Raw genomic sequence first — 25,375 nt, forward strand, 5'->3', positions numbered from 1 at the left:
TCCATCCATCCATCCATCCATCCATCCAATAATACATCCATCCATCCATCCATCCATCTAATAATACATACATCAACCAATCCATCCATCCATCCATCCAATCATACATACATCAATCCATCCATCCATCCATCCATCCATCCAATCATCCATCCATCCCTCTATCCATCCATCTAATAATACATACATCAACCAATCCATCCATCCATCCATCCATCCAATAATACATACTTTAACCAATCCATCCATCCATTCATCCATCCCTCCAGCCATCCATCCATCCATCCATTCATCCAATCATACATTCACACATCCATCCATTCATGCATACATACATCATTATATCCATCCATCCATCCATCCATCCATCCATCTATCCATCCATCCAAAAAAACTCTAGAAGTAAGAAAAATGCACATAAACTATGATGGAAACACATTTACAGAACAAGTTCCAGTATGTGCATCAAAACAGACTTAGGATTTTGTTTAAATTTTATGTGATAACAAAAAAAAGGTTAACTGTTAGAACTGGTGCACGATGGGACGACATAAGAGCACAAACCAGTGGGCTGACCAGATTGTAAAACATCTGAAATGTTGTTTTAGTCATTTGAAAATCCATCGGCCAAAGTCTGTCATCAAAGCGTTTCAGTATTATTACCTCCAGAACTTGAGCGTCTGCGCTCCCAAAGAACATCTCACATTGAGCCACCATCTGTTCATTGAGTTTTATCTTCATACTCTGTTGTGCAGGTATGTTATTATATAAGAAAAAAGGCCCAACCGTGGCTTCTGCAGCAAATGGCATATTTCTTTTTGATATTTGGTGCAAGTTCATCAGGAAGTGACCATTTTGTTCTCTTAGACTAATTGGATTGAAACGGTGCTTTATTTGCAAACGTTTTATATTTCAGTTTTGCTCACAACTCTAATTCGCCTCTTTGGGTGGAAACATAGCCGATTATAGGTTAAAGTTAAAGCGTGTTTCACTTAAAACAAGCCTAACGTGTAAATCAGTTTCCCAGCATGTCCCCCAACACTCAGTCTGTTTGGGCCTGAACTGAGACATTACAGTGAAGAGACGCAGCGCGGTAATTAATTTCTGAGAAATGCCGGGGGATTCCGGTGTGTGTATGTGTGTTGTAATTACTAATTAAGGCAGAGTACAGGCCTGCATGTCCTTGGTATGACCGGATCTCTCTCTCAGCAGAACAAAACCAAAGCGATGAACACATCCTGTCTGCATTTATGTCTCTGTTTTCATTTCTCATTATATGTTGCTTGACAAAGTACCCTTCTGAGAGCAGACATTTATGAACTGTCACTTTTCCCGGAGCCTTTAAAATAGCATGATCTATCTATTGTCCACCTTTTTAGCAACCGTATAGTGCACAAAAAAAAACATTTTAAAAACCACCTCACAACTCCCTAGCAACGCCTTTAAAAATCCCCCAGACAACAACACTTATACAATAACACACAAGAAATCCATTGAACTCTTAGCAAACACCCTGGCAACCTTCCTGCAATGCCCTAGATCAGAAGTCTCAAACAGCCAGCCAGCAGGCCATTTGCGACCACCCCACCCCCACCCCACCCTCCAGCCCACAGCTGACGTCAAAAATTTAGTAAGATTCGGCCCCCAAAAAATATATTTTTGAATCTCTGTCATTGTTGTGCAGTCGCATATACACTTACTGGACATTTAAAGTATTGTACTATATATCCAGGTTGCTATTGATTTCTTTCAGCATGTGGTCGAGAGTAACGAACATGCAGAATTTTCCGGAGCTAATTTAAACGTTGAAATATATGTCCATAAGTGCTCTATTTTTACTAAAGCTCTATTTTTGAAAATATTTAAGGTTCATTTAATTATATTGCCTGTTTTTTGTTGTACAAACACTTTTTCGTGGCTTATACATTATGATAGTGGTGTAAATATGATAATTTTGCTATTATTTGACAAAAATGGTCGCATTTAATAGATTTTCCTTTAATAGATTTGCATAAAGATGTGCATTAATAAAATTTGACTGGTGGCTGACCTACGTATATATTGAACATGTAGAAGTGTATACAAATATATTTATATATTAGGGTTGGGCAATGTCGACAACGAACGATGTCTAATGTCAAACATCGTGATGGAAGATGGCATCGTTGTCGTAGTCAGCGGTGAATTAATTAGTTATTTTATCATTTGTTTATAATCAAATTAATTATTTGTAGCCTGCTGTTTCAACTACCTGACCCACATGATCTTTGTTTTACTCGTAATCAAATCATAAATAAATAAAGATAAGTTACACACAAATAACCACCTGTCAATTAGAGCTGCACGATTCTGGCTAAAATGAGAATTGCAATTTTTTTAGCTTAAAATAAAGATCACGATTTTCTCACGATTCTGTAGATGTAAAATAAAGGTTAATATCTGTAGGCTATTATTATTGTTATTTCCCAAACATATGATAAAACAACAATAATATTATGTGTAGGTCGACTCTTGGTTAAAAAGCAAATATTTGCTAAAATCATACCTCTATAATGCGATATGATTATTTAAATAATGTGTGCGCTTTCAGTTTCATTTTCACTTCCAAGTGTGGTTCATACTTCCCGTACGGCTCCCAAACAATCACTCTGTCCCACAAATTGAATGCTATTTACCACTGTACTATTTGTTATTCACTGCTTATGCAGCTTCTGCTCACTAAAGTAGACTTCATTAACAGGCACGGGCCCGCCCTCTCTGTGGTAACAGCGCACGGTCAGCTCCGTCACGTGTGATTTTGCGGCCGTGAAAACATTATTACATGAAGACAGAAATGACATTTTTGGGTAAATTATACTTTATAAATACAGTATGTGACTTTTTCAACACAATTTAGTAAGGGTGTCACGATCCCCCAAATCTTCGATTCGACTACATTTTCGATTCTAAAGTCACGCTTCGATTCGATTTTCGATTTAAAAAAGAAAAATTAAACAAAATCATAAACAAATCATACAGTAAATGCATGTTAGATCGGGCATGTCCTAACTCGGTCCTGGAGGGCCGGTGTCCTGCAAAGTTCAGTTCCAACCCCAATCTGACACACCTGGGCTAGCTAATCAAGCTCTTATTAGGCTTTCTTGAAACATCCTTGCAGGGGTGTTGAGGCAAGTTGGAGCTAAAATCTGCAGGACACTGGCCCTCCAGGACTGAGTTTGGACAATCACACATACAATCATCATACCCTGCCCTGGATGATAAAAGTGACACCCTAGCAACCATTGCAGTCAACTTAGAAACCATTAGGAAAACAATCTGAACACCTTTAGAAAGTGCCTAGCAACATCCTGATACTAAAGCATGCAAGAAATCAGTTAAATCCACTCAGAATTCCTTTCAAAGAACAAACATCTAGCAAATACCCTGGCAAGTGCCCTAAGTGTGGTTTATTCATAAACTAATTTCGAGAGGATCACGTGCTTATAATCAACACGGCTGGCTCCTTGTTAGCTCCGTAATCAACCCTATTAGATGATTACGGAAGCATTATAAATAACCTGAGTTTTCCACTCCAGTTATCTTCGTCTTGAAGCTCCCCCCCTTCCACCCCTACATCCTCCCACTTTTTCTGATCGGGCGACACGGTGGCCCAGTGGCTAGCACTGTTGCCTCACAGCAAGAACACCGCTAGTCCAACCCATCGGGCTGGTTGGTGTTTCTGTGTGGAGTTTGCATGTTCTCCCCGTGTTCGCGTGGGTTTTCCCCGGGTTCCCCGGTTTCCTCCCACCGTCCAAAAACATAAACCATAGCAATTGACTAAAACAAATTATCACCCAATACAACCTGAGTTTACACTTCTCACGGTGACCAGCAGGGGAGTTCTCGAGACCTACCTGACCTCGAATTCCCCTCTCGCCCTTCTAACGGGAGGGAGCCCCGGGCTCGAGGATATTACGAGCTCAGGGCTCTCTCCCGGGACAGCATGCCAAATACGCTTTATTGATTATCAGCTAAGTGTGAACTCTTGAAATGACAAAAGTGACACCCTAGCAACCATTGCAATCAACTTAGAAACCATAAAAAAAAAAAAAAAACAATCTGAACAGTGCCTAGCAACACCCTGCCAGTGTCCTACACAACACCTATAATAACACCCTAGCAACTCTCTGGCAGCAAAATACTCCTTAATTTCTACCTTCAACCACCAAAACTCCATGGCAACTGGCAGGTAATCTCTCAGGACACCATGGCAACACCTTTATGACCTCTCATGACTTGTTTGCAACTAGCTTGCAACGCCACAGCAACCAGCACAAGCAATTTCGCAACTCAAATCAATTTATCCTGACTGCACTGCCTGTAAAATCTTCGGGCTTTTAAGCTTTTCGGCTTCTTGACAAAACTTTGCTTTTTGTAGCTCTCCGGCATCAATTCCCGTTCCTCACGCTATTCAACTCCCATCCTCTACCAATCTGTTTTGTATTTCCTGTCCACTCTGTGTGCGTTTATTGATGCTCCTTTCCTACAGTATGTGTTTATTCATGCTCGCCGCAGCCACTGGATTCATGCATAAACACACAAACATGTTTCCATGATTACTGTGTGCTAGGAATGAAAATCATCCCTGTAAACCAGCATATCCATCCATCCATTCATCCGTCCATCCATCCATCTGTAGATACATCAATCTATCCATCCACACAATCATCCACACATCCATCCATGCATCCATCTACAGTATACATCAGCCTATCTATCTAAACATGAATCCCTACCATCCATCCCTCCATTCACCATCCATTTATTTATCCATCCATCTCAACCATCCATCTATCCATGCATCATCCCTCCATCTATTTATTCATCCATCCATCTATGCTCCATACATCCATACATTGATCTATCCATCAAATTATCAATCCATCCATCCATCCATCCCTACATAAATACATCAGTTTATCTGTCCATACATCCATCTATGCATCCATCCATCCATCCATGAACAATCCATAAATGCAGCATTCTACTATTATACACCATCCATCAATTATTCATCTATCTGCCAATCATTCATCTATTCATGCATTATCCATCCTTCCATTTATCCATCCATACATCCATCCATGTCATGTTACATCCATTCATCCATCCATACATCCATACCTACATACCTACATACATACATACATACATCTATTCATCAAACTATCTGTCCATCCATCCCTACATACATACATCGATCTATCAATACATCCATCCATCCATGCATTCATCCATCCATAAACCATCCATAGATGCATCTATCTATTAATCTATCCATCCAACCAATCATACATCCACACATCCATCCATATATACATACATCAGCCCATTTATCCATCCATACATACATCAAACTATGCATCCATCAATCCATCCACATTTCACTCGCCATCAATTATTCATCTACCAATCCATCCATGTATCATCCATCCCTCCATCTATCCATCCATCCATACATACATTATTCTATTCATCTTATCTATTATTCATTCATTCATCCATCCATTCATACATCAACCTATCCATCCATTCATTTATCCATCCACCATCCATCCAGCCATCTATCTATGTACCATCCATCTATACATACATACATCAATCTATCCATCCAGCCGTCCATTTATACATTTATATATTCATCCATCCATCTATCATTCACCATCCATTAATTATCCATCCATCTACCAATCATCCATCCATCCATGCATCATCCATCCCTTCGATTATCTATCTATCCATCCACCATCCATACATCCATTCATACATACATACATCAATTTATCCATACATACCTTCATTTATCCATCCATCCATCCATTTACCCACATACTATCCGCCCATACATAAATATATCAATCTATCTATCTATCCATACATACCTTAATTCATCCATCCATCTATTAATCTATCCATTCATCCATCTACCCATGCACCATTCATCTATACATATATGAATCTATATATCCATACATACCTCAATCCATCCATCCATTCATCCATCTACCTATGCACCATCCATCCATCCATCCATCCATCCATCCATCCATCCATCCATCCATCCACCCATGCACCATCCATCCATACATACATATATTAATCGATCTATCCATACATACATCAAACCATCCATCCATCTACCTATGCACCATCCATCCATCCATCCATACATATATCAATCTATCTATCTATCCATACATATCTCAATCCATCCATCCATCCGTTAATTTTACTTCCTCAAATTAAATGTAGAAGTTGGTTTGTGTTTTTTAAACCGCAGCTGTAAGACTGGAAGCTTTAGTGCAGTTTAGACACTGTGATGCTTTTAAGTCTTAATGAAAAGGTCACGCAGGAAACTCAAGATGTGTTCATCACTGCACAAATATTCATGACGTCTCCATTCATGTTATGACCAGACTGTTGTTGTTTTTTTCTCTTTAGAGCAACTTCCTTGGAACCAGCCGCTTCTCCGTGGCCGATCTCCTCCATTCCAAAGACCAGCAGCTTTCTCTCAGCCTGAGGTGAGTTGCGATGTGGGATGCTATTTATCATGCTGCGCTGCCGTTTTCTGCTGTAAACTTCATTTGGTGTGTTTGGTGCACGAGTGAGGATCTCTGGAGGGAGATGATGTCAGGTGCACACAGCTGATCAAACACGACTGAGGCTCCAGCAGCAAACAGGCCATCTGCTGCTGGATTTGCCACATATTTAGTTGCCACACAACTTGATTCGGCTGTCCAATGAATGAGTTTCTTGTTCTACGTCAGGGCTGGGTTGCATGGGGCTTTATAGCATAGTAGATTTATAATATTTGCACATCAAGGAGAGTGGAATGATGGGTAAATAAAGAGCAGGTTGCATCCCAAACAGGTCAGAACATGGAGTTTAGTAGCTTCTTTTTTTTTTTTTTAGAATTATTTTTTCGGGGTTTTCACCTTTATTTTTGACAGGACAGTAGAGAATTGACAGGAAAACATGGGGAGCAGAGAGTGGGGAAGGATTGGCATAGGACCGCGAGGCGGAATCGAATCCGGGTCGCCGCAAGCACCGGAGTTCATGTGTCGACGCACTAACCACTACACCACTGGCGCCGACGTTTAGTAGCTTCTTGAGTGTGAATTTCAGTTCTTTTGCCTCAGCTTTGACATTTACCTCATCCAGAGTTTAGACTGTTTTATGATATCGATTTTTACTGTTTTCTCTCATCTAAACAAAAACATGGTTTGTTTTAAGAAATAATATTCAAAAATGAAGTGAGTTTTTCCTTAATACAAGCTAAATAATCAGCAAATGGGGTGGAAGAATTATCTTTTTTTTTTTGCTTTGACGTAAGATTATTTTGCTTAGCCTATTGGCAGATTATATTGCTTGTTTTAAGGAAAATCAATTAATTTCTTACATTATTTCTTAAAACAAGACCATGTTTTTACTTATCTAGAAAAGCATCATGATTTAAAAGAGCCCCTATTATGGGTTTTTGAAAATGACCTTCCATGCAGTGTGTAACTCAGCTCTTAAGTGAAGTGAAATATCCAGCTATGGCTTAAATCTGAAAGTGCACAGTGTTTAAAACTATTGATTCATTTAGTCGATTCATAGTTCTTCAAATGAATCGTCTTGAAAACGAGTCTCCGCTTCGGCGTGACGTCGATACAAATCTTAAGCCCCAACTAATTGTTGCACATGCAAACTAGGGAAAATTTCAACCTGCGGCCCCGCCCACAAACACAATAGCAAAGAAAAAAAGGAAGACGAACGCATTTGCAGATCCCAGTTGAATCAAGTCATGAAGACGCTGTGCTCAGCTGGATATTATTAGAAGTGCGAGGGAAAGTTAGTGTTATTTTCTCTACCCAAAGATGAAACTGTGAGGAGTCAGTGGTTAAGGTTTATTTTTGCAAAAATACCTCAGCATTAAAGCCCTGATTTTTCTGATGAGTGCTTCAGTAATCCACACACTTACAACGGGGATTCGTCAGCCAATTGTTAAAGGAAGGATCAGAAAATACTATTGATGTAAGGGACTTTGGATCAGTGGATCATGGATCAGTTTCTTCCTCTTTTTCACAAGTATAAGTAAGTGCATTTCCATGGCTGCCTCCTCGTTTTCCCTAGCTTGTATTTAATTGTGTTTTGTTACTTGTAACCGCTTGTACTGTATCAGGTTAACTCTATATCCTCATATCACGTGTAAAGCCACTTTAAAAACACAACGTGTGAAGCTTTGTTTACGGATTTAAAAGCGTTTGTGAGCTCGCGATAAACTGCCGTTTGTCGTTGCTTTGTCCATCGTCAGCTGTTCCTACACAAGTGCAGGGGTCAAGATTGAGAATAGTTCAGCCTTTGCCGCTGTGTGGATTGATACTGAATGTGTGTCATGGTTAAGAATAGAGCAATATGCTGGTGTTTAACTGCACTACTTTTTATGTACACATGCATTGAGCTCACACACATACCTGCCAATATTTGGTCCCAGAAAATCTGGGAGATCGGGGGGTTAGGTTCGGAGGGTTAAAAATATGGGATTTTTCGGTGATAAATAACAAAGTGGGTTTGTGACTGGAGATGGGTCTGAAGTACGGGAGACCCCCGGGAAAAACAGGAGTGTTGGCAGGTATGCTCACACATACACTATGCTGTCTGACTTCTTCAATATTGTTGATAAGCCATAGTGAGCATTTCACTCTGTCTCGCACTGAACGCTGTCGAACCACCACAGACTGTCGTCGGTCCAATCAGCGCAGATTAGCATTGTGTGTGTTTGGGAACAAAATAAATGCTGATTATAAGACAATGAAAGTGTTTTTTGACCTTGCATGCATATCAGCCTGCTGTTGGAGACCCTTAAAACCAAAATATGACCCTTTTTAATGTATAATAGGGGCCCTTTAAGAATGAATCAATATTTGGACAAAAAACAAGACTAAAAATCTACACAAGAAAAGCGTTTTTGCAGTGTATGAATCATCTTTGTCTCTGTATAAATATAACAGATCACACATTCAGTCATATTTACCTTGATTATAGTCTGTATCTATTTAAACTTGTGAGTCTTGTTGTTTTCTTCTTATTATTACTCTTTTGTTTGATTGTTTGTCTCTTGTTGGGTCATTGGACTGTAAACTTTCCCAGCGTTTAGTGGCTTTAAATCTAATCTGATCTCAGAGAAGTGAAATGAGGTTATGGGGTTAGAAATTTACACCCCGCTGGGTTACATGCATTTGCTCCATTGTAGATGCTCAGTGTGATAAACTCCCCACCCACCAAGATCTTCAAATGAATCAGCTTTTTGTCGTTGATGTCTTTGTGGATAGCCTTGTGGTTGAGTACATCCACAGACAGCATCAGTTCAGTTTAAAGCAAGCCGAGCTTGATTCCTGCCTTTAGGTCCTTTGCAGATCCTGCTTTCCTTACTTTACAGAGATGCCCAAACTATGGGTCAAATTTGGTGCATGGTAAACTTTTATTTAGAAATAAGGACATCTGAAAAGAGAGGGAGAATGATGGGGATGGTTTCGAGATTGTCAGCTCAAGTTTAACGTAACCATTAGTTTTTTTGTTTTATTGTTAAAGGCTAATGGAAATTAAATGGTGTAAAGTATTCAGATTTTGTTAAAAATGTTTTGTTTTAATGACATTTGTAGAGAATTTGGTGAGCAAATCAAGTCAAAGGCAGATTCTGCTTGACTAGTGTATTCAGAATTCATGATAAAAAAGCCATCCAGCCATACTGTACAGACATATTGTGGTTAAAGAGTGTTTAAAGTATGTTTAAAGATGTGTAACTCATGAGCAGTATCCTTTGTGCTTCTGTCAGAGGAGTTTGTGAGCATGTCCACAGTTATTAAAACTATTATGTTTAGAAATGTGTTGAAATTTTTTGTCTCTGTTAAACAGAAATTGGGAAAAACTAAACGGGGGCTAATAATTCAAGGGGTCTAATAATTCTAACTTTAACTATATATATATATATATATATATATATATATCAAATACTTGTCTTGAGCCTAATTCTAAGCAATTATACATAGATGGAAAGCTTATTTATTTATAATTTAAAATGATAATGAGTGTTTGGTTTCGACCAATCACAACAGATCATGCCATTTGACCAATCAGAGCAAAGCAGATTCTCAGAGATGAGGGATCAGGGGTATCATTTGTAAAAAAAACTAGCCAGAATAAATGTAACTGTATTTATTAATGATGATGGCTCAAATGGTGATTTAGAATGGTTTAGCTGAGTCAGTATTTAAGTTAAACATGTTTACTCAGAGTTTGATTACAGCTGCGCACATTCTCTCTTCAAGTATGTTTTTTATAGATCACAACTTTTGTGTGGGAGGTGGCGCACGCATGTTTCCACCTACGGTTTGTGCAAATGCCATGATTGTAAATGAGACCCCTGATCCTTAAACAAATCGCTTGCAAACTGACAATATAGATCTGATTCTGCAATGGTTATTAAAAATAATAATAATAATAATGATAAAAATGTGTTTTTGACCTGGGGTGGATTTAATCCTTTTATAGGAAACAAAGGTAGCAACTTGTAGGTATTTGGTGCATTTTGAAGGGATCCTATTATGCAAAACCACTTTTATAAGGGGTTTAAACACAGTTGTGTGGCAACAGTGTGTGAATATAAGCAGCTTCTAATGATAAAAAAATGTTAATTGTATTTCGTATAGTCAGACTTGCTAATAACAGTCTTCAGAAACACTTTGATTGACATTCTACTGTTGTACGTGCCATCAGAGGGGGAAAGCCCTGCCCATTAGTGACCATCTCTCCCCATTACAATAGGAGGTTAGTCTTGTTTTTGAATCTGCCATTATGCTGACACAGACATTTGTAGCTCCGCCTTCTTTTGAAAAGAGCACAATCTCATTTGAATTTAAAGTGGCAGTCACCAACATAGCCCGATTAGTATCAAAGCCTGAAAGGGACAGATTCAAAGAGTTACACAACATTATTTGTGTGGTGTTTTGAGCTGAAACTTCACACACATGCTCTCTAGCTACATCAGAGACTTCTTCTACATAATAGGTGACCTTTAAGAAGGCTCGGAGTGGATTGGTTTGCGTCATTGCTGATCATTGATGATCAACAGTCTTATGTTCGTGAGACTGACAGCCTGAGGGATTCTCCGAGACACAGGTCGCACTGTGATTATTAATATTGATTATTGTTTGTGTTTAATTGGCATGTTGGTCATGCTGTAGTGCAGACGCTGGCCTTTGGTGCCTGTCGTTTGTTCTTCTGTCTCGGGCTGCTTGTTTTGATTGTTTCTGTCTTTCTTGAAGCTCAGAATAGTGTTTCTCTTTGGTGAGCAGCAGCACAAGTACAAAAGCAGTGCTGCTCTGTGTCTTGTGGAATGCGGCAGGTGTACAGTGCTGGAGTCTTCTGAAAATCACACCTCTTTTTTGCCATGTTGTGAAAAATGCAATGCTGGAATGAAAAATGAAGGGGAATGTATAGCTTGAGATTTACATCATGCTGTATTGGGGTTAACTGTGTATTCTGCTGTACTCTCTAGAAAGATTGTGAATTTTTTTGGATATTCATTCATTCATTCATTCATTCATTGTCGGCTTAGTCCCTTTATTAACCTGTGGTCGCCACAGTGGAATGAACTGCCAACTTATCCAGCATATGTTTTACACAGCGAATGTCTTTCAAGCTGCAAACCAGTACTGTGAAACACCAGTACACTCTTGCATTTTCACACACACTCATATTCATGCATTCATTTTATTTTCGGCTAAGTCCCTTTATTAATCTGGGGTCGCCACAGCGGAATGAACCGCCAACTTATCCAGCATACGTTTTACACAGCGAATGCTTTTCAAGCTGCAAACCAGTACTGGGAAACATCCAAACACTCTTGCATTCTCACACACACTCATATTCATTCTTTTATTTTCTATTCGGTTTAGTCCCTTTATTAACCTGGGATCACCACAGTGGAATGAATCGGCAATATATCCAGAATATGTTTTACACAGCAGATGCCCTTCATGCTGCAAACCAGTACTGGGAAACACCCAAGCACTTTCTCATTCTCACACACATCTAAAAAATATATTGCTTAAGGGGGCTAATAATTTTGATCTTAAAATGGCTTTAATAGTTATAAACTGCTTTTATTCTAGCCAAAACAACACAAATAAAAAAAGTTATTATCAGAAATACTGTGAAAAATCCTCTTTGCTTGGGAAATATTTGAAAAAAATAATAATTTAATTAATTTAGACTAATTTAACGGTATAGTTTTTTTTGTGATATAGTTTAGCCAGTTTTTTTTTTTTTTTTTTGGTCTTCAATCAAAGTTGTTTAGTAGCAATATTTGATAAGGTATAATAAAAGGTTTGCTACTCTTGATCTTTCAGATGTTCAGAATCAGTGATAGCCATCTATAAACTAAAAACCTGTCCTCAACAAAGTTTGCAGGTGTTGTTGTTGTTGTTGTGGTGAAAATAAGGCCCTTTCACCCAGTGCTCTGCGTTACAGGAAGTCTCGTCTTTTCTCCGTTGGTTCGTCCCCTCGCAGGTCACCTTTTCATTTCTGCCTTATCTCTTCCTCTCTCTCTATATCATGACACATTGGGTTATTTATAGATCTTCATCCGTGCAGTCTGAGATGCAGGAGCGAGGGCCAATAAACAGCTCTGCTCAGGAGATCTTTGAGTCTTCAATTCAATCACTTTACAGTCGCTCTATTGATTTGGGAGGCAGTTTATGGGCCGCTTCTCTTTGAGATGTGTCCAACCCGTGGCCAATGCAGTATAACCTCTAAATGTTACACTAAAAACATGTAGAATGCGCTAAATCAACTTTTTATCATATGTAAACTGAAAAAAAACCTGCATTTGTTTAAGGTAAGTCAGTGTTTCCTCTAGGATTTTTTTCTAGAGGAAAAAATGTCAAAAAGCCAATAATAGGTAAAAATAAGGCGCTAAGCAAACTTTTATTTATGATCTGGTGTGGTAAATGTTCATTTGGTATTTTACTATTAATTGCTTAAAATGACAGATAGATCATTATCTTTGTCTGCTTCTTTTTGTTCATATTTCTTGTCCTTTCAAATATTGACACTTGGCAGCATAAATATAGCATCACGGAAATGTCTTATAGTTTACTTCATACTTTTTCTGGCTGTTGAATTACTTGTTGAATAGTCTCATTTCACACATACATGAACTTTCAACAAGCTCCGAGGAAAATTTGGCTGTTTTCTATCATAATTTCACAGATGCGAGAGCCAATTAAAAAAAAAGTTTATTTGTTATTCTCCTGAAGATGTTGAATAGCTGATTATTTTAGTCTTTTAATAATCTTTTTTCCCAGTGTTGGGTTGCAACTTAAAGGGCATCCTCTGCGTAAAAAATATGCTGAAATAGTTGCCGGTTCTTTCCACTGTGGCAACCCCTGATAAATAAGAGACTAAGCTTAAGGAAAATGAATGAATGAATAGTCTTCAATATAAAAGAGTTCATCTTTAACATGAGTCATAAACACATTATTTATTTATTTATTTATTTATTTGATTGTTTGTTTATTTAAAAAAAAAATTATTTGTTTGTTTGTTTATTTATTTGATTGGTTTAATGCGTGGTTGGTTGCTTACAATTACATTTTTACCAAGTCTTTTTGTGGCCTTAGATTAAAGTGGTTTTATTTGTAAAATACACCACATAACTGCCATAACATAAAGTTTTGACAGTTCTGAGGTCAGCATTAGTTGTTTTCATTCATTTTAATTTCTTCAAATGTGACTTGCAAGTTTCCAAAGCCTCATATGTTTATTTATGTGTGTGTGTGTGTGTGTGTGTGTGTGTGTGTATGCATTCATTTATTGATTTATTCATGCGTTGAATTTTAGCTTTCGACAACTGTTACGGGTTCTATGCAGAATAATGAATGTCTGGTAATTCTATTTTATAGTTACAAGCGATGAATTATGTATATTTAAGTTCTCTCGGATTACAACTAGCAACACACAGAAATGTAAAGGAGCCTTTCTGCTGAGATTTCGCCTTCAGTTGTTTCATTTCTAGCGAGTGCCAATGATATTTCAAAAGCACAAGCCTTTTTTTGAGGATTAAAACTTTTTTTAATGAAGGAAAAAACTGCCGAGTGCTGCTTTAATTTTGGACCCTGTGTGAGGCTGATTAAAAGTACATGAGAGCGTTTAGAAGAGAGCGGCTTCTGGTGTAAAAATGATTTGCAGATGCAGCGGGGGATATTTTAGCTGGAAGTGAACTTGTCTGTAAGTTGCTTTACTGCATGCTAACACTGTTTGTTTTGTTTTTGTCATTGTCGAGTCCAGTAATGGATGTCCAGCAACCCAGAGGACAGCAATATAGCCCCAGAAAAGCAGTTGAAAATAAATGAAAAATAAATGAATGGCTTTAAAGGGCCATGAAACCCCCTCGTTTCAGCAGGGTGTTTTTTTACACCTCTACTTTGGAAAAAGTCAGAAAAGTGGGCGTGTCCAGCTCTGTTTAGGGGGGAGTGTCGGAGGAACTAAAGTGGGATGGTGTGGGAGTGTCTATTTGTGCACGCGCGAGTTTCAGAGTCAAAATTCACACCCACACAGACAGGAGAAAGTGATGGTGTTTAACCTACATGGACATCTGTAGTCGAATTATTTGACAAATTATTAAATGTTGGACTTTAACTGCAGTTTGGCTCTTTCATTCAGGGAATTCATTCATGCTTCTCGCGACAAACGAGATATTTGATTCAAGGAACTGCTCTAAGTGTGTATTTTTCATGCAATGTTTGATACCGCACGGTGAATGAGAGAAAAAAAAACTCCGCATTTCCCGGAAACTTAGATGCACACGGCAGGTAGCGTCAGAAAGCCGCGTGTGTTATTCCTGTCACAAAATGCGGTGCTAACATTTCTGCACTCAGTGCAATAGTTAACTTAATTCGATACGAACAAACTGAATAAACAAAGAGCACTGGTCGCTCACTTACCAAATCTGTAGAGACAGGACAATCACCAGCAACTAGAGCCGCGTCTATATGGAGAGAATACTACAAGCGAATCCGGATTTCATCGTTTGCAGATGAGAACAGCTCTCAAGTAAACAATGTTCCTCCTTAGACACGTAAGTTATTGTTGTCGAGCGTCGCGTACACTGTTAATCCACACGTGATCCAGATGAGCTCTCACAGAGGGAAAATGAAAACAAAACTTAACGGCAGCAAACTATAAAAGCAACACTTCACGCTTGTTTTGCCAACACAACTCTGTGGTGTAAACACGGTGACACTAATGAATATTAATGAAGTTGCACAATAGAGCGCGCTGATTGGTTTGAACCAAGCCTTACTCATGCATTAATGCATCACACTGTAAGACGTAATAAGACACACTCTGGTACAGACGTCCAGTCTGCACGCTGGAATACACGCTATTATGTCATGACCGTGACGCAGCTTCAAAAATTTGTTTCAAACAGGAAGTACGAATGTGATTGAAATAACGCAAAAACAACCAATTTACACTTTTTAGTGAAATATAGGTGTCCTAATAGTGTTTTTAGCAGTGTGGGACACACATACGACTGTCAACAGCTCAAAAAATGTGTTTTGGTGTTTCGTGACCCTTTAACATTGAAGTAAAGTAACTGGCTTTTTTATTGTGGATAAATGTTTGTCCATCACATCTTAATGACGCTTGATTAATGTGTGTCTTTTTGAAAGTTTAATCAGGTCGTCAGAGGATTTCAGAAAAACATCTGCGGGCTCATTTGTAAAAAGCATGTACGATCAGATTTGACAAGGCGCTCGAGACGACAGGAACTATACAGTAGAGTCATATTTCACGTCAACACCTTGTTTTGAGTGGCTGCTGTGAGGGAATATTTATGCATATCTGTGAGATAAACGGCAGCTGGAGTCTGTCAGGCTTGAAGAGGAGAGCGAAATCATTTACAGCCCATAAAGGAAATGAGCATCAATCAGTCTGTATAGAAGAATAAAGGAGAGTTACAGACTGGTATCTGGAAGAGTTTCTGGCCTGCATTTACGCATTCATCCTTCAGTCTCTCTTCTGCAATTGTTGCACTAAAAACGAATGCTTTGATTCAATTAGTGTGTGGTTAGTGCCAAGAGAAAGCACAATGTTTAGGGGGGAAAATGTTTGTTGTGCATTATTGGCAAATATACTGTGCTGTGCTGTTGCATTAGCTGGAAGTCTGTGGAATAAGTGTTTTGCAGGTCTGTGAATATAACTTTTTTTGCATGCATCTATCCTATCATGTTCATCATCCATCCTATCATCCTATCATGTTCTGCAACTGAACTATATGAATAAAAGTGAAAGTTTGAAGATGAGAGCAGCAATAAAAATGCTGGGTTCCACACAATCAACTTGCATTATTGGAACATCATGAAGGAATTAAGTTAACTTATTAGTTTTTCACAAATTTAAGTGGATTGAACATAAAACAATTACAATGTCCCGAAAAAACCCTCAAGAATTGTGTTATTTCAGCTCATTTTAAATGAGTAGTTTGAGCAAACAGTAATTTTTTTAAGGTGTACACTACACATGTTGAGTGTAATCTACACATCCACATAGAATAGTCACTGAAAGACATAAACATTCTGACATTTTATTTTACCTGAGGTTATTTAGTTGTAGAGGTATTTAGTTAGTAGAGGTTATCATGGCATGTAGTAAACCACACATATTTCCACCCCAACACCTTCAGTGTCTCTTTTTTCCCCTCCCTCAATAATCTCTGTCTCTTTCCGAAGACCATAAACAGGACGCTAAGTCTGTTATGAGCTGCGGTCAGTATAATTTCATTGCTTTGCCAGCAATGGACAGAAAAGGCATATTTTGGTGAATTTTAAGCCTACAAAAAAGCCATTATTGCTCAGTGTTTATCTGCCGGTGTTGGTTTAGAGACCTTTCAATGCGAGCTCTTTTAAGAATAATCCTCCTAAATGAATTTGAGCCAGAACGCTTTAGAGTTTGATTAAATGCGCAGCCTTTGATGTCAACAACAAATGAAACGAGAAGCGCTTTCTCTCTCTCTGAAAGTTGATCAGCCTATTTATTTCGCTGTCCTAACTGAACAGGATTACTTCAGGTTAAGTTTTTTATTGTTAGTATTGGACATTAAAAAATAATAACATTAAAAAAAGGTCAGGCTCTTGGAAATGTGAAGTCTAAAAGAAGCCTGAGAAATAGTCAGCCATTTACTTTTCACACAGATTATATCAATTTTTTTCCAGAGAATTTCAAAAGCGTAAGTTAATATCTCACAATTCTGAGTTCACTTGATTCAATTATCTGTTGATACAGTGAGTGGCAGTTCAAAATGACTACTACTGCTGTGTGTGACGGTGCTACGGGATATAGGGTTTTACAAAAATTGTACGTTTGCAACACTGCAAAAAAATGCTTTTCTTGCTTAGATTTTTTGTCTTGTTTCCAGTCTAAATATCTAAAAATTCCTAAATCAAGATGCATTTTCTAGACAAGCAAAACATATCGTCTTGTTTTGAAAAATAATATGCCAATATTAAGTTGGTTTTTCTTAAAACAAGCAAAATAATCTGCCAATGGGGTAAGCAAAATAATCTTGTTTTTTTCTTTTGACATAAGATTATTTTGCTTACCCCATTGGCAGATTATTTTGCATGTTGCATAGTGCATGTTTTTCCCAAAACTATTGGATAATAAAAAAAAATGTGTGTGTGCAAAACAATTTGCACAAAAAAAGTTATGTGGATTTTTTCTAAAGTTGTTACTCCACCCTGTTTAGAGCATCATGATGGATGTTTTACATTAATTAATCTGCAACAGAGAGACTACACTTATGGGAAACACTCGTCACTTCTAACTACATCATTCAAACTATGCATCGTGCTATGATGTTCATCCGCGAGTTATATCGTTGTTTGGGAAACGTAGCCCAGACTGGTGAAAGATGATTCTGCTGCATCTTAAATATTATTAATATTAGTTAATATTAGCCAGTTGAAAGACTGCATGCAGGTTTTTTACTCTTTCTATATTTAATAAAGTGTGTTAAGTATGGTAATAAATCAGTTCTGTTTTGCGCTTTTTTTGCAAATTCAGTACTATAAAATTATACTATACATTTGGTCTTAATTTTTATCCTGTGTGGTATTAAAAAAGTCTTAAATATAACTTTTAGAAACCTGCAGATACCCTGATCTTTAAGCACAAATGGCAGAAATTGTCAACTGTTAGTGTTGTCAAAAGTTTAACATTAGCTTAAACAACCATTAGTAACAGAATCAAATGCCTTCAACTACATTTAAGCATTTTGCAGTATTTTACATCAATACTGGATCGAGTTTACTGTAAATGATACATTATATCATTCAAGTTTAAAAGTAATGAATGCGAAATGCTTGAAATGTGCCTGCAATTCTGGAATGAGTCTTATAAATGTTACTATAAATGCTGCATGTAATTGTATTTGTGCGTGGTTACAGATAAGGTATCGCTTTCAGTCTTTTTAGGCACTAAATTATGCCTAATAAAGCGTCCATTTCCATCAGCAGTTTTAGAACGAAGGTAATTTCCTGAATAAATCAGCCTGTTGGTTTTGTGTTCATGCAAACTTTCTCTCTTCATTTTGACTTTGACATGTTCAGCTCTTTCTCACAAGCGCCGCCGTTTCACCAGAATCACTTTGAACTTTAAAACAATAGAGTCTGATTTAAATATGTGCTTTGAAGACAGAATATGCTCTGTATTCATATTTCCTCAAACACTCTGGTCAAGGATTGTTCTCTCTCTTTTTCTCTCTCATCCACTGCGAAATGTGTTGCAATTAATTCAGCCTGAACCACTCAGCCGGATGATTTTGTTTTGTAACGGAGCTATTTTTGGATTTTAACATTGTTTTCATTGGAAATTTAAAATTTTAATTCAGAAATGACTCTAACAGGACGTTCAGCATTCAGAGTGATGTCATCAGGACTTCATTTGCATTCTGAATTGTGACTGGCTTTCGTTCTTGTGTGTTTTTGCATACTGAATAGTCTTTTTTCTACCCTCAGAAGATGACCATTGCTGATTGTTTAAGCTATTTATTTGTTAACCCTTAGAATAATGGTCCATTAGTTAGTTTATTCATATACTAACATCAACTAAGTCTGAATAATCCTGCAAAGCATTTATTAATCATATTTCAACATTAACTAATGCATTAATAAGATCCAAAATTGTGCTTGTTAACGCTTTAACATGAATTAACATTCTTTAACTTGAACAACATTAACTAACATTAACAAAGATGAATAAATACTGAAATAAAAGTATTACTAATTGTATGTTCATGTTAGTGATAATGTTAACCAAACATTAACTAATGGACCAATAATTTAAAGTGTTACCATTTAATTAAATTGAGCAGAAACAACACAAATTCTGCACCGTTTGCCTCTTTGCAAACACTGCTGATTCCTTCAGTGTTTTAATCGTAAAGATGCTTTGCGCTAGAAAGAACTGAATATAGGATTTGTAATTCAGTAATCCTAAACTCGAGCTGGTTACGGCTCTGAAGTGTGTGTATTTTTGTGCTCTGTGTACTGAGATTAATCTGAGAACCACTTAAATCTTCGCCGCAGCTTCTGCTGCGTATCACAGCAATGCAGAATCACACAAACACATACTTGGACTGCTATTTTCACGGGGACTTCTCATAGATGTACTGATTTTTTAAAGTACTCTACAAACTGTATTTGTTACCCCCTACCTCAACTCTCACAGCAAACAATCAGCATTTTACTATTTTCAAAATACTTCTCAAAATTTTCTCAAAAATGTCCCCACAAGGTCAGAATTGACTGGTATTACTATATTTGTGGGGACGTTTGGTCTCCACAGCTTGATGAATACAAGGTATACACACACACACAAACACAAGCCAGGCTTATTGTGGCTATGATGGAAAAGCCATCAAGTGTGTGATCCAGTGAAATACAGAGGCCAGCAGAAAAAGGAATGTACTGGAGAAATACTGACATCGGCCTCTTTTGATGCTTTTCTGATGCTGTTTTTTGTTCATGGCCTTCTCATCCTTGCTCTTCATCTGCTGCTGCTCAGCACTTGTTAAACAGCACAAGCACACAAGAGTTCACTTTAGAGGTGAAATCTGGGTTTGGATGTGAACAGAAGGCTATTGCTGTTGTTAGGTTTGATGTAGTGAGACCGGCGGCTGAAGGTCTGGGAACGCTTTGATTTGTCAAGGTCTATTTGACTGACAGGTTAACCAACCAATCACACGCCGTGTCATGTTTAGGGGTGTAGAAACATCGAAGAAGACCTGAACTTTTTAGTTAGTTTAAAATTGGATGGTTGATTCCCTACAAGTGCATAGTTTTTTGATTGGTTTTGATTGGATGTATATACAGTTTAAGTCAGCATTATTAGCCCCTTTTATTTTTTTCCCAATTTCTGTTTAACGGTGAGAAGATTTTTTCAACACATTTTAAATCATAATAGTTTTAATTACTCATCTATAATCACTGATTTATTTTATCTTTGCCATGATGACATAAATAAATATTACATAAATAATAATTTATGTAATATTTATGACATAAATAATATTTGACTAGATATTTTTCATGACACTTCTATACAGCTTAAAGTGTTATTTAAAGGTTTAACTAGGTTAATTAGGTTAGCTAGACAGGTAGACAGCTCTTCATCGCTAGAGCTGGAACTGCTACTTGATCCATTCATAACAACAATCCTGTCAACTTTGTCCACTTCTTCTGTGTTACAAGCGCGTGTCAGAAGCTTAAAGTAGTGTAGCGCCATCTAACATTAAGGAGTGATTTTGCATACTCTTCTGCTTGATGCCTGTGAAAATCGCTTGGGTTTAAATCCGGAAAAATGCCTTGGAAAAACGCTGATGATAAACTCAAACGAAAAGCGTCCCTGTGTGTAGGAGCCTTAACAGTCTACTTATAATCTAATGAGAATTAGTTGACATGTAGATACAATGTAACCTAAATTCAACAAACAGACCATCAAAAGAAAGTGTGACCAAACTTTTTATATGTAGAAATATAAGTGCTAATTGAGTAATGTAAGTAAATTTTATATGAACAATAAACTTTCCATTATATTTGAGTGAAGTAAACGAATTTCATTTAAATTAACTGATGCATTTAACAAAGGATTTACCTCTTATTTATTTATTTGTTTGTTTGTTTGTTTGTTTTATTATTTTCACTCTCAACGTGACACAATCATTCACTTGCATTTTACGCATCACCAAGGACCTCAGTTTCTGCTAAAAATCTTCTGTGATGTTCTACTGGGGGGAACACAAGTTGTTACCTGCATCCTAAATGAGCTGAGAGAGAGAGTAAATGAACTGCATATTTCATTTTGAGGTGACATGATTCTTCAGTGTTGTTTTTTGAAGCTGGCATTGAGTATAATCTAAACATGAGCTCTTTATTCTAGAGCAGCTTTACTTGATTATGTTTTTGGATCTTGTCACGCATCTGTTTGTAGCTGTTGCTACAAATAAAAACGTTGACAGTTCTGTGTTGATCGTGTGGTTTCACAACCTACACAGTCTGCATTTATACTCATCATAAGCATGCAAGAGATGCAGAAGTAAAATGTTATTATCTGATGCAAGTTTTTTTTTCGTTGGTATGAATGTTTACTTCAACTTCACTCATTTCTAAAGCTTTATTATTTGTGATCGCAGAGAAGACCTTATTCTTGAAGTACGAGTGGACGCAGCCTTTTGGCTCATTCACTTCCATTGATTTTTAGATGTTAAAAATGTCTTGTTGTGCTGCTTGATCTTGCAAACTGATCTTTTCATATTATACTACTCTACATTTTATGTATAGTCATGAACACACTTGTAGTAGAGCTCTACTCTTGTAGAGCAAGTTGTTTGACCATTCTCTGCCGTTTATTATTCCTAGTCGTTTCTCCCATAAAAAAACTGAACCAGAAGTTCTAAAACAATCGCAAAAAATGGTGCACTTCCGCATCGCAGATTTAGGTCAATAATGCTCGGAGAAAAACAAAACAATCAATTCAGTACAGTTGAGAATTAAAGATCATATTTATATCTTAATTTTGAAGAAAGTTTGCATATTAATAAAACACTAAATGTTAATTAGCAGTTTATTTTATTTTTATTTTAGTTTTACATTTTTTTTTTTTTACAAGGCTAATGTTTCTCTGTCAGGGATAAAAATTGCATAATATAATAATATAATAGTAATAATGCATAGCAATAATAACAACAACACTATTAATAATAATAATAATAATAAATAATAATAAAGTAAATATGATTACTATAATAAATATTTGAGTTTAAATATTTTTTTATATTTTAAAGTTTACGTCAGCCTAATTTTAGATTTTTTAGTTGGAGAAACAGTTTTGTTGCTAGGCAGATTTTCTTTGTCAGGATTAAAATATGCATAATATTGAAATAAATGTGTTAATAATAATAATAATAATGTAAATATGAATATATATGGTTGTTAAATATTTAAGTTTAAATATTTTTAAATATCTTAATATTTACATGGCGGTTCATTTCGCTGTGGCGACCCCGGATTAATAAAGGGACTAAGCCGAAAAGAAAATGAATGAATAAAACTTAGTGTTTACACCAGCCTCATTTTTTGTTTTAGGACGATTGTTTTGTTCTTTTTTTTTATAAAGAAACAATTTTGTTGCTAGGCAGATGTTCTTTGTCATGTAATAATACAAGTAAATTGGATTATATGTGGTTGTAAAATATTTAGGTTTAAATATTTTTCAATATTTAAATGTTTACATCAGCCTAATGTTGTGTTTTTAGGCCATTTATTTATTTATTTTTTAATGGAGAAACAGTTTTGTTGCTTGGCAGATTTTTTGATCCTATTCTTTGTCAGGATATATGCATAATATTGAACTAAATGTGTTTATAATAATAATAATAATAATAATAATAATAATAATAATAATAATAATAATAATAATAATAATAATAATAATAATAATAATAATAACAACAACAACAACAGCAATAATGTTAATAATAATAATAACAATCATAATAAAAATAATATATGTGGTTGTTAATTATTTATGTTAAATAAATGTTTTTAAATAATAATAATAATAATAACAACAGCAGCAGAAATATTGGTAATACTACTACTAATAATAATAATAATAGTAATATATGTGGTTGGTAATTATTTATGTTAAATAAATATGTATGTTAAATAAATATGTTTATTATAAATAATACTTGTAGTATAGCAATAATGGTAATGACAACAATAATAAAAATAAATGAATAATAATAACAATAATAATATAAATAAATGTGTTTGTTAAATAATTAAGTTTATATATATTAAATATTTTAATGTTTACAGTTTGCTGCTATAGGCAACTTTTCTTTGTGAAGATTAAAATATGCAAAATAATAATAATAATAATAATAATAATACTTAAGCAAATTTAAGTGGTTGTTAAATATGTAAGTTTAAATATTTGTAATATTTTAATGTTTTCATCAGCCTAATTTATTGTTTTTAGGCTGTTTGTTTCCTACTTAAGCACAATGTCACGGTTTATATTTCTGTCAGGCATAATCAACAGCTGATTGAACATAATGCCTGATCATAATACAGTAGATACTCAAATTACCAACAGTAATATGCAATTAATATCCACGCTCTGTATTCTAATCCTCTAGAAAGCATCAGGTTGTTGGTTCAGATGATGCAATGGCAGCCAGACGCTCAGGGTTGTTCTGCTTGAAGTCTAAAAGTTTCCTTTGCTATCAGAGTTGGGTTTGCATGGATTAGACAGTAAACAAACGCAGCTCAGATTGTGGAGGTGAGATGAGCGAGCGACTCTGACATTTAGCCCCCGGCGAGAGCTCTGACAGAGCAGCGGCCCATTTTTCAGCGCTCTGACATTTGTCTTATTGTGAGTCTGGAGGTTGTAGAGATCGTGTGCTGGATGTGGGTTTGGACACGGCAGAGACGGAGATGAGCTGAGCCTGTCAGCCTCTCACATGCTGCTCACTGCTAATGAACAACACACACAAACACGGCTCTGGCGTTACTGATGGAGAAATATAGTCTGTTTCATCAATGACAGCTCTGAAATCTGATGACGGCTATTTGATATAGTATCATTGTGTACTTTATATATATGTGTGTGTGTGTGTGTGTGTACTATAAGTATATATTTGTGTGCATGTATATGTGTGCGTGTTTATATAAATATAAAATCAAGCCTAAAATTATTCATACCCATGCCAAATTGTGACTTAAAGGGCATCTATGATGAAAATCCTCTTTTGTAAGCTGTTTGGACAGAACTGTGTGCAGGTATAGTGTGTCATATAGAAGAGATATGGGACATTCCTGATTAAACAGTTAAATAAAAAAATATTGAGGTGCTATAAAGACAATAGGCCACTTTTTTTATTTCCTGATGATAAAATAGGATCCAAATTCCTGCCATTTTGAGGCCGACCGCAACGTGACATAGGAGTGCGGTTTCCCAGACCATCGAATTGATTTTGACAGCCACGTATTAACATGTTTTTGTGGTAACGTGTATAATCATGTCAGCAAGACAGGACGTGCACAAAGCAAATGAGATTAAAAGATCTGTTGAGCTCTCTGTGGTCATCAGTCATCATCAAATGTGATCAAGAATGAGTTTAAAACGTTTGTAAAACAATGCTTGTGTAATGAACTACAGCGATTTTACCGTCTTTACTTTATCACCACAGCCACATGTCAGTACAATTATAAAAGGAAACGCTTCAATCCCGGTTTGTGTATGTTAAATCAGGTTTATTTTGTACATTACCATAAAGGATATCCATACAGCAGTGGATATTAACGTGAAGCCTGTCACCATTGTGTGCAAAAACAGTGCAAAGTTAAACTTTGTAATGACATTGTGTGTGACCCATGGTTGCAACTACAAAACAAATACATCAAATAATCATTGGGAAAGTTCTTACAGAATTATTTCTCACAAACGTTATGTGAGATCTGCTTCGTCATGTCTGTCACTGTGCTGTTTATCTGATGCAGCCGAGGTGGAGATTAAGGCACACTCTGATGGGCACATGGAAACGGTGGGCGGAGAGAACTGGTCTTAAAGGAACAGGCCACAAAAACAGCTACAGTGTGTTCAAAGCAGAAAATTCCAACATTTTAAAAGCTATAATGATTAATCTGCAGAGTGTTTTGAGCTGAAACTTTACAGACACATTCTGGAGACACAAAAGACGCATCTTAAATCTTAAAAAAGT

At 36.5% G+C, this 25,375-nt stretch overlaps 1 protein-coding gene across 34 annotated transcripts in view; it reads left to right on the forward strand.

Moving 5' to 3' along the window:
• The window catches only part of inpp4b (inositol polyphosphate-4-phosphatase type II B), a 405,814-nt gene that overhangs the window by 197,644 nt on the left and 182,795 nt on the right, over positions 1 to 25,375 (forward strand). For all 34 annotated transcript variants that reach the window (XR_012382279.1, XR_012382281.1, XM_073906014.1 and 31 more), the window contains one exon: positions 6,481 to 6,560. Coding sequence is in view for 15 of the 34 variants with exons in the window: in XM_073906014.1 (XP_073762115.1) it covers positions 6,481 to 6,560 (80 nt within the window). In the remaining 19 variants the exon portion in view is untranslated. The remainder of the gene's footprint in view (positions 1 to 6,480; positions 6,561 to 25,375) is intronic.

Source organism: Danio rerio, chromosome 1 (assembly GCF_049306965.1).
Source record: "Danio rerio strain Tuebingen ecotype United States chromosome 1, GRCz12tu, whole genome shotgun sequence".
In the NCBI taxonomy this organism is placed as follows: domain Eukaryota; kingdom Metazoa; phylum Chordata; class Actinopteri; order Cypriniformes; family Danionidae; genus Danio; species Danio rerio.